Source organism: Sitophilus oryzae, unplaced genomic scaffold (assembly GCF_002938485.1).
Source record: "Sitophilus oryzae breed Bouriz unplaced genomic scaffold, Soryzae_2.0 scaffold_562_pilon_pilon, whole genome shotgun sequence".
NCBI lineage: Eukaryota > Metazoa > Arthropoda > Insecta > Coleoptera > Curculionidae > Sitophilus > Sitophilus oryzae.
The window spans coordinates 1,098,757-1,109,287 of NW_022147154.1; the positions used below are offsets into that span (position 1 = coordinate 1,098,757).

At 30.5% G+C, this 10,531-nt stretch overlaps 1 protein-coding gene across 1 annotated transcript; it reads right to left on the bottom strand.

Annotated features, from left to right (window-relative positions):
* Nucleotides 1–1,558: 1,558 nt before the first annotated feature.
* Nucleotides 1,559–10,055, bottom strand: LOC115887349 (glycine-rich cell wall structural protein 1.8-like). Its single transcript, XM_030906767.1, has 4 exons — nucleotides 9,972–10,055; nucleotides 8,669–8,730; nucleotides 5,225–5,457; nucleotides 1,559–2,161 (listed from the first exon to the last, which is right to left on the bottom strand). The coding sequence occupies exons 1-4, from the start codon at nucleotides 9,987–9,989 to the stop codon at nucleotides 1,788–1,790; spliced, it is 687 nt and encodes a 228-aa protein (XP_030762627.1). The 5' UTR covers nucleotides 9,990–10,055; the 3' UTR covers nucleotides 1,559–1,787.
* Between the last annotated feature and the right edge of the window lie 476 nt (nucleotides 10,056–10,531).

Sequence of the window (10,531 nt, forward strand, 5' to 3'; positions counted from 1 at the left end):
GGAAATTCCTCACATAAAAATAAAATTTACTTTTTATATCAACAATCAACATAGATTCTGCTTTATTTCGTTGTTACAGGGGGTAAAAATCTTCACTTTTTTCAGTTATCATAATTTTTATTATTTATTATAATTTTCTAAGTGCTTTTAGAGATTCGAATGAAATGTTGAGGGTAAAAGTTACTGTAACTGCTACATATTTTAATGCTAAAGAAGTGTCGACAGATTCACCAGGGACGTGCCTATGGGTTAATTATCCCTGGAATATTTTTCTAAAAAGAAATGTGCGCCACTGACTTTTTTTCTCTTTTTGTTAGCAAAACTGTATAGGCTGTTTAATGTCGATTAATAGTGGTATCTTGATATTTTGTCAATTTTGATCTCTTTCGTCTATCCTTCGTGATAAACACTATTTTATTACTCACATTTCATAAAATTAAAATAAAAATAAAATTAATAAAATATTAACTTAATCTATTTTTTATTAAATTTTATTAAAATTCAGTGCTACCTACAGCAAGTTAATAAAAAAATAATTGTATTTAAGATAATTGCAAAAGATCTATTTGTTTAAAGTTTTAACTGCCTGTAACTTTAAAACTAGTATTTCTTATTTAAATATGAGAAAAAGTTATAAGAACTTTTTCTCATATTTTTTGATGAGAAATCATTAGTACCTACTTATTTAACACTTTGGTCAGTAAATGACATTATTTTTTTTTATAAAGGTTGTATTAGACTTGGATTAAAGCAAATTAATAAAACTGCCTTATCTCATGAAGGAGACCGAAATCGACAAAATATCAAGAGACAGCTTATAATCGGCATTAAAAAGTCTATACAATTTTACTAACAAGATAAAAAGTCAGTGTCGCACATGTTTTTTCTTAGAAAAATATTCTAGTGAGAACCTGTATGCACGTCCCTAGTAAATATGTCGACACGTTTTAATCATTAAAATATGTAGCACTTATATACCCTGAAAATTTCATTCGAATCGCTAAAAGCACTTAGAAGAAAATCATAATAAAGCGAGAAAAAATAAAGACTTTAAGCTTCTGTAGCTACGAATCAAAGCAGAATCGGACCAATATTTTATTATTTTTACGTGGGGAATCCCCCACGAGAGATGGCACATACTTTTATGAAATTTATTTAGAAAAACACTGTATAGCAAAGAACAATACAAATAAAATTTGATTTATAAATGTAGTTAATTTGTGTTTACATAAGTATATATTAGAATATTATAATTTTAAAACAAATTTCCTGTAAAGGACAAGCGTGGTAAATTTTGGCGCCCAACGTGGAGCCCCATAAAAATCTTGTATTTTATTCCGATCAGTACCTTGAATTTTGTACCCGTAGTACCTGTCTCCACTTTGTTCTTTATTGAAGAAGTCAATTTAGCTGAATAACATTTTTTCTACTGAAGCAAATGTGACTAATAAACTTTATCTAATAAATTTAATTGTGCGATATTTATTCCCTCCCGGAATATAAAAGTTAATGCCTCTAATAATAAATATTCTACCAAATATATTGACTGATTAAGTTTTATATAGTAAAGAACAATATAAATAAAAGTGTATTTATATTTTCTTTAGTCTTTGAAACTTAACACTACAGTATTTAAGGTAAAACATTTTATATTTTAATATTTTATTAACAAAAACAGTACAAAACTTATATTAGAACAATAAAATAACTTAGAGCTAACTATACAATGTAACAGACTAGTGAGGAAATAATAATGCAGGTAACAAAGTCTTAGTCTTGTGAGAGAATTAGTCGTAGCCACTATGACCTCCTTCGCCACCACCACCGTAGCCGCCTCCGTAACCGCCTATTGACCCGCCATCCGATATCGAATTTCCGTATTCTTTAATGTCTCCACCGATGTCATGTCCACCTCCGTAACTCTCCAGCCCGCCGGCATCTCCACCATAGCCTCCTATGTCACCTCCACCTCCGTAACTTCCAAGACCACCGAGATCGCCACCGCCGTGACCTCCGAGACTGGCCAGATCGGCTCCGCCGCCTCCGTGTTCCAGACCACCAAGATCACCTCCTCCTATGCCTGCTTCGAATTTTCCTTCCACACCGCCACTCCAGTCGTGCCCTCCTAGCGATAGGCCTTCAGAATGTCCACCGTCTGCACCTGAAAGAAATAGATTGATATCTTTAGAAATTATTCATGTTAATATTCTGCAGATAAAAATAAGTAAAAAAGTTCGTATAAATGTATGTCCTAAAGTGGCTTCATTCCCGAGATACATGGTGTAGAAGTTTCGTTTTTATTTCAAATTTTTTCCAAATAATTTCTGAACTAAAATCGATATTTGGATGAAAATTGGTGTCTTTTGACATGAGAAATTTGATTCCGATGTCGATATGACTCCTACTTGTAGAAGGCGTCACTTTTTCACTGTTTTGAAGAGTAATAACTTTTCGTCCATACTTGTATTACACCACCGAGTGAATAAAAGACATTCCAACTGTAATGATACATTCCAATGATTCTCAAGATCTATGGAATTGAAATAGTCAATACTGTCGTCATTGACAAAAATTAAACATGTTGGCTAGAGAGTTATTAAGGAGTTGTTAGACTAAAATAATAAATCTTAAATAATTTAAAACGATTTATCTTAGGTATAGGAACATGTATAATCAAAAAGTAACGAATTGAAAAACCTTTTCAAAAAAACGTTTTCTTCTTTTCTGATTCACCAGAATATTCTGTAATTCATTTGCTAATTGTAAACAAACTTCGCGAACACCTGGTTTCAATTTTGTTTTAACCATTTTCGTGTCTGCGAAATCACCACGTTAAAATGTTTGGACCAACTGAATACTGAATGTAGCAAAACATGAAACGTGTGAATACAAACGTTGATTTTTATTTTTCATTGATAATGAATCAGTCAGACTGCGTCAGCGAAACTGACAAGTGAGAACCCGCCTTTACATTACACACATTTTTTTCATAGTTTTTTTCTTCGTTCAAAAAATGTATTTATATTTTCTCAAAAACTGTTAATGTTATATATGTATAGAGTATTAATTATTAAAATGCATAAAATTTAACAAATAATTTAAGTGCATAATAAAAAATATTTAAAATAAGAAAGTTGCTGTCATGTTCCTGTATTTCCGGAAATGGCGTCATATTGAAAATATTTTAAATCGATAGGTATCGTTGTGAAATAATCATGCATGCTCAGTCTGGGATACCCTGTATATCCTTAATTTCAATAAAGTTATGTGACAATTTCTGTGAGAACCAGCTTCATCACTTTAATTTGAAGAAGCCACATCGCCAATTGAGCGGAATCATGAAAAACTGAGTTTAGGTAATATATCCTTTTCTATTGTAAAACCATTCTCTGGCATTTAGTTTTAGTTATCTGCTGATGATACTAACATGGTTAAGAAAATGCGCGTCCGGTGTTAAAAGTAAAGTGTTTTGGTATATTGCGATAAATTAGTGTTGAGAAAATAAATGAGGGATACTGAAACATGTTTAGGAACATTTAATAAATTTGAAGAGGGATTAATACATAAAGCTTGGAATTATACAAACATGAATTTCACATGAGTTATTATACACTAAGGGGCAAAAAACAAAAAAAACGCAACGGAAAAAATTTTCGTGTTTTTTTAAATTTGTTTTATTTTAAAAGTGTTATATTTTTTATTTTTAGCCCTATTTTCATGATTTTTTTAGAAAATTGTATATAAATATATGTACTTTAATTAGTAAACTCAATTTTCACAACCTTTTGTATTTGAGACAAAAAACAAAATGCTAAGGTGTTGCTACAGCTAAATACAGGGTGTTTTAAAGTTATTGTAAAATATAACCCTTCGATTAACTCCGGGTAATAAGCCAAACTTTAAAAAAGAACTGAGTTTAGGTATATTATATATAGTCTGTTAAAAAAATCACAAAAATAAGGCTAGAAATAAAAAATATAATACTTTAAATTTAACGAAAAATTTTTCCGTTGCGTTTTCTTTGCATCTGTGTGTAGATTATTAAATGGATTTTGGACATGTTAAATATTAGTTTTCAGTTAAACATCAATCAGAACCTCAAAATTAGTGGTTTCAATTATACAGATTATACTGTATGCTCAAAATTTTATGTTGTATTTTATCATATACAATCAGTGGCGTAACAACAGACTCACGGGCCTGTGTGCAAAAATTTTACCGGGCCCCCTATTACACCTAAATATTTCAATACTTATATACTAATCTGAATAATATGCACTCATATTTTAGGTTAGAAATAACATTATCAAATTAATTTTTATAAAGTATTATTTATTACTGCAATACAGAATATGTAACCCAAAACATATAAAATATCAAATAAATAAATAAAAACAAAACAAAAAACAACAACAAAACTAACTAAATTAAAAGTAAGTAATAAGTTATTTTTGCGATAGCGTGTGCTAGTTAAGTAGTTAAGCAGACATGTGATAGATAAGAACTTAGTTCGGGATCGCCCGATTCTGCTTGATTCGCGGTAGTAGGTGATAGATATGGAAATGCGGCCCGTGTGCTTCGCACACACTGCCCATCGATAGTTACGCCACTGTATACAATGTCTAAATAATATAATTAAAATCAATAGTATATCCTAGCAACAGCTTCCGGTAGTCAGTTGAATCTCCATGGAGAAAGCCTAATAAATAATTAGCTTATAAAACAATAAACTTTTCATTTCTAACCACAATTTCTCTTGACGGATGACAATCAAAGGCTAATATGGCATTTACTCCCAAATTTTGAAGTATAATTAGTGGCAAAAGCTAAAATTTTGTTAACTTTTTCTACTATATACTAAATGAAAATTGCTACCACTAATTTTGACGTTCTGAATGCTTACGTTAAAATTAGAGACGCAAACTCCAACGCTAATTGAAACCACTAATTATGAGGTTCTGAATGAAGCTTTATAGTTACCTTTAGTCTTAGAAGATATGACCAAGGACATGCTTAAAGGATATTTAGTAAGGTAAGGCAGCTGACGTTGGTTGTACCCCAGCATTCTCTCTGTTTTCTTCAGTGACAAGAGGGGGCTCGATAGGTGTTAGTGGCACGACAAATATTACAATGTTGTAGGTATATAAAATGAAGAAGTGGGAAAATGAAGTGGATTAAACGTGATTAGAATTAATGAAAATGGGGAAGATTGATGGTTATCTACCTCCGTGCCAGTATCCATGATCTCCTCCGATGCTGAAGCCTCCGGCGGGTATTCCTTCACCTCCGTGACTTTCGTAACCATGGCCTACGCTGACGTCGCCATCTCCGGAATAGCCGATTACTTTGTAGCCACCACCACCACCGCCTCCACCGCCTCCTGCGTGCTTGTAGACTGTATGCGTGTGGTGGATTGTTTTGACATTATATGGAACGTGTATGATCACCTTTTTGTGTCTAAAAAAAAAGAAAGAAAAATTATTTTTCACTGTATAAATTACATTACAATCTTTTTTAGACAGGGTATTTCAAAAAACATGTGCCATCTCACGTGGGGAGGTTACAACTTAAAAATAAGATTTATTTTTCATATCAACATGGGTCCGATTCTGCTTTGTTTTGTACCTACAGGGTGTTAAAGTCTTAATATTTTTTCGATTTATTATAATTTTCTTCCAAGTACTTTTAGCCTTTCGAATAAAATTTTGAGGTCAAAAGTTACTATAAATGCGACATATTTTAAAGCTTAAAAAGTGTCGACATATTTACCAGGGCCGTGCATCAATGAGCACTTATTTGCTCATTGATTCCTCATCAAAAATATGAAAAAAAGTTACTGTAAACATGGGTATGGAAATGCATAGTTTTAGAGTTACAGGATGTTAAAGCTTTTTAAAATTAGGTTTTTTGTAATTATTTTAAATATCATTATTTTTTTATTTTGAATTGCTGTAGATTGTACAGCAATTACAGTAGTAATAGTAATAATAACTAATAGTAATAATATTTAATAATAAATTAGGTAAACTATATAATTTATTAATTTTATTTTTATTGTAATCTTATTAATTGTGATTAATTAAAAAATTTCGTTTATCTCATCAAGGAGGCCGAATTCGACAAAATATCAAGATTTTTTTAATTGACAATAAACGACCTATACAATTTTGATATCAAACGAAAAAAATCAGTGGCGCACATGTTTTTTTTTAATATATCAGTGATAACCTATATGCACGCCCCTGATAAATTTATCGACACTTTTTTAGCATTAAAATTTGTAGCACTTATAGTAATTTTTACCCTCAAAATTTCATTCGAATTACTAAAAGTACTTGGAAGAAAATTATAATAAATCGAAAGATTATTAAGACTTTAACACCCTGTAGCTACGAAACAAAGCAGAATCAGACCTATGTTAATATGAAAAATTAATTTAAGTTTTAAGTGAGGTATCTCCCTACGAGAGATGGCGCATTTTTTTTGAAACACCCTGTATAAACCCAGATGCAAAAAAACAACGAATTTTTTTTCGTCAATTTAAAGTAATATATTTTTTCTATTTTTAGCCTTATTTTTGTAATTATTTAGCAAACTGTATATAAATATGTATCTACGTTAATTGATAAACTCAGTTTTCTATAAACTTTAGTACCTATTCAGCTTAATATACAGGGTTAATCGAAGAGTTTTTTTTACTCTATCTTTAAAACACCCTGGTGCAATAACTTCGAGAGCAAATTTTCCTAAAACATTATTTTTTGGTCAGAATCATGTCTTCTGAGCATTTTGTTTCTCGGTTCATGTCAACACATGTCTTTTTTAATTTTTAAGAGCGAAATGAAAGTACCGCCAAAAATTTGCACTTTTTTTAATTATCAATACCTTTGGATGTTATTGTTAAAATAACGAGGTGGCTTAGGTGATTATTGTCGTAATATCATATTGACATTATTTTTATTCAAATAAAAAACGACTTATTAATTCAATTACTAACATGTATATTTATTATAGATTTCCCTTATGGGAAATAGAAAAAACAAAATAATATATTAATTATAATAAAAATAAATTCCAGATCTAAAATCTAAAATTTTGATTAGAACTTTCACTATATTCCGTGAACATAAACATTTATTTAGCGGATTTTGATAAATTTTCTCTTCTATAATACGATTAAATAATAAAAAAAGAATATCGGAGCTTTCACCTCGTCAAAATCTTTCGAATTGTATATCGAGTAAGCCGGATGAATAATTGCACTACTTTTCCTTCTTTGCTATAAATATTCCGGAGATCAAGGTGAACGTACTTCTTTATATTTTAAAATGTCTTTAATTACACTGTGAGACCAAAGTAAAGCAACTTTTGTAATAAATAAAGCTAAATATTCATATACATATAAAATTAACTTAGTATCAGAGAAAATTAATAAGCATGTAGTTTAAAGAGACATAACAGGCTTGCTTTTACGAGTAAAATGGATGACAAATAACATAACATTATGTAAAAATTTATTTCAATACGCTAAATTGATGCGATAAAAGTAAAGCAACTTTTAAGAGAAAATATTTTAACATTGGAAAAACATTTTCTCAATAATTATTAGGATATCCCTCGCGATATCCACGAATATAACTTTTTCAGATTAAATTTTATACTGTAGTAATTGTCATATTCGTAAAAACTTCGTATATAAGTCAAGGCCTGATTATTTGAGAACCTTGTAACAGGATTCCTTGGATATCGTATTCCTGTTAGCTCTTTCCACAAGTTGTGGAAAGAGCTAACATCGATGGGGTTGTTGAATGGGTATGGGAGGGGGGTTAGTGACCGCGACCTTACAGATCTATTGTGTCTTCTTTTCTGGAGTTATAATGAGTTATTACTCATCATACAGTCTCATCTTAACAAAAACCAGTATATGAGACGGTTTTACAAAAGTTAGATCTCCGATATCAGTCGTATCAAATTTCATGACACGAATGTGATGAGGTATTTTGGTGTTTTACCATTTTCCCTACAGAATCTATATTCGCTGTTGTTTCTTAGCTTCAATCTACTGAGGTGTTCGTTGAGGAGACCGTGTCCAAACCAAACCAAAAACCCAATGACAATCTGACAAGACCAAGACCAGACAAGGTGAAAGATCAGGACATATAATCATATTATACAGGGTGTTCAAGAAATAAGTGCAAGTATTTTAACTAGTAGTATATTTCGGTCTCAGAAACACGCCTAAAAAACATAATTTCTTGATAATATGGCAACATATGTAGTAGATTAAATTTACATGAAAGAAAATCCAGAAAAGAACCAGTGGTTCTCAAAATTTAAGCAGAAAAGAATTTTTTATTAAATTTTCAAAGTAAAATAACTCGGTTATTTTGGACTTATTTGAAAAATGGTAAAGAGAAAAAATGTTTTTTTTGGCCAGATCTACCACTTCTTAAAATAGTTGCACTTATTTCTGGGACACTCTGTATAGTATGTTAAAAAAAACGGTGTCCAGTTGGTTTTGAAATGACGATCGATGATATTGCCCAAATATACATATAATATGACAGCGATCTTCATTCAAAATTTCATCAAACAAAAGATTTCAGTGATTGATTATACAGTGTTTATAAAAACGATATTATTAATTTTGACAAAAAAAATGACATACCCTCCTCCGTGTCCACCGGCGTCACAATATTCAAACAGGGCTAGGACCAAAATTGAAGCAACCTGCAAGTATTTGAAAAATAATGTAAAAATATATAATACTTAATATAATATACGATTTAAAAACGGCGTCAAAGACGGCTGGGGAATGATAATCGATGGTAATTTTGGCGAGGTCAAGCCATAGACATCATTTATTTGGTACTCTTCTTTATTTTTTAATGGCGGTTGCTGCCATTAAAATGTAAAAATAATGTCTATAATTAGAATTAATTTTTGACAAGTTTTATGTCAATTTTTAGTAAATGACGTCTAGAGTTTGATCTCAACAAAATTATCATTGATTGTCATTGCTCAGCCGTATTTGACACTGTTTTTTTTTTCGATCCTACGTAATATTATATTTATTTTAACATATAATATTTTTTTACTAAGCGAAAAAAAAACAAAGAAAATTTACTAATAAGTAAATATCAAGAACAAGAACGATAATATTAATATTAAAATAAAAAAGCCCCCCCCCCTATGTCTTTTTTAATTTATTCTACCATACATAACCAAAAAAAATGTGAACTAATTATATGGTAAACTTTAAAATTAGTCCCTTCAAAAAAGTCCTCTGGGTATTTCGCTACTTGCACTGTATGAAAAAAAAATAGAAAAATAAAATAGTTATTTTTTGTAAACACCGCGGCGCCGCGTCGCTGCTTTATGCCAACGGAGACCAACTTGTTACCGGTATTTTACCAATAAAACAAATTTGCCTAACAGACAAAAAATGCTTTACGTTTCTGGAGGTATCTGGAGGTATATCTCTTCTCGGTCGTCGGAAGCAAAAAAACCAAAGAACGTAGAAATAATTATTTAAAATATCCATATTCAAGAACACTCTAGTTTTTTTTTCTAAAGATGCGTCTACTAAAATCCGTTGACGTTCTGTTAAAATGTCATTATATCCAGTTAAACTTCAAAATTAAAAGAAAAAAAGAAAGATGTATTTATTTTTTTTTTTATTCTTTAATTCAAGGTGTTAAAAAATAACTATTTTATTTTGTAGATTTTGAATGAATCCGCCACAGAGGTATAGACATTTTTAAAATTAGTAAAAAGTTATTATTACATTTACTTTAGATTATTGCTGGAAAGGGGCTAAAGTTACTTTAATCAAATCTATAGTAGGTATAGAAAACTATTGTTACTTTATAGGAATAATTTCTTTAATATCATATGATGATATTTGTACGATTTAAAAGTTTATAAAATATAATAGTAGGTGTGATGTCGTTCTCTATGTAAAAACTCACCAAATGTCTAGAAGCCATGTTCAAAATGTGCTACGACCGACCGTCAAAAATGAATTACTTTGCACTAAATCCAAAGGAAATGTGATTATAGCACGCGGATCTCTCTATTTATATGCTACAAATTTGTATTCATAAATGAAAGGCAGAGATACATGCTTTCGAGATACATGCGAAGCGGGCATGAAAGCAGAAGAAAGAATAACCAGAGCGTTTACCTTGACAATGGTAACTAGATGTTTAATTGTCTTTATCCAAGGGTAGTTCAAAATATAAAAATTGCAAATAATAATGTTAATATTGAAAATTATAGTTATTTATACCGTGTGGTGGCATCAGAACGCGGGACATAGGGAATCCTATGTAAATTTTGAAAAGGTCAAATATTATCTCCCCAGATGATTTTATGCAAAAGTTGTATTATACATTTTTGAAGAGGTGTTAAAGTTGTACTTTTGCGTAGAATTTCGTTACATTTGAGATAGTCATCTAAAAGTTATTTGCAAAAATCTACCTTCAAATTAGGAAAATTTATAATACGCTCCAGAGAAAGTTACAATAAT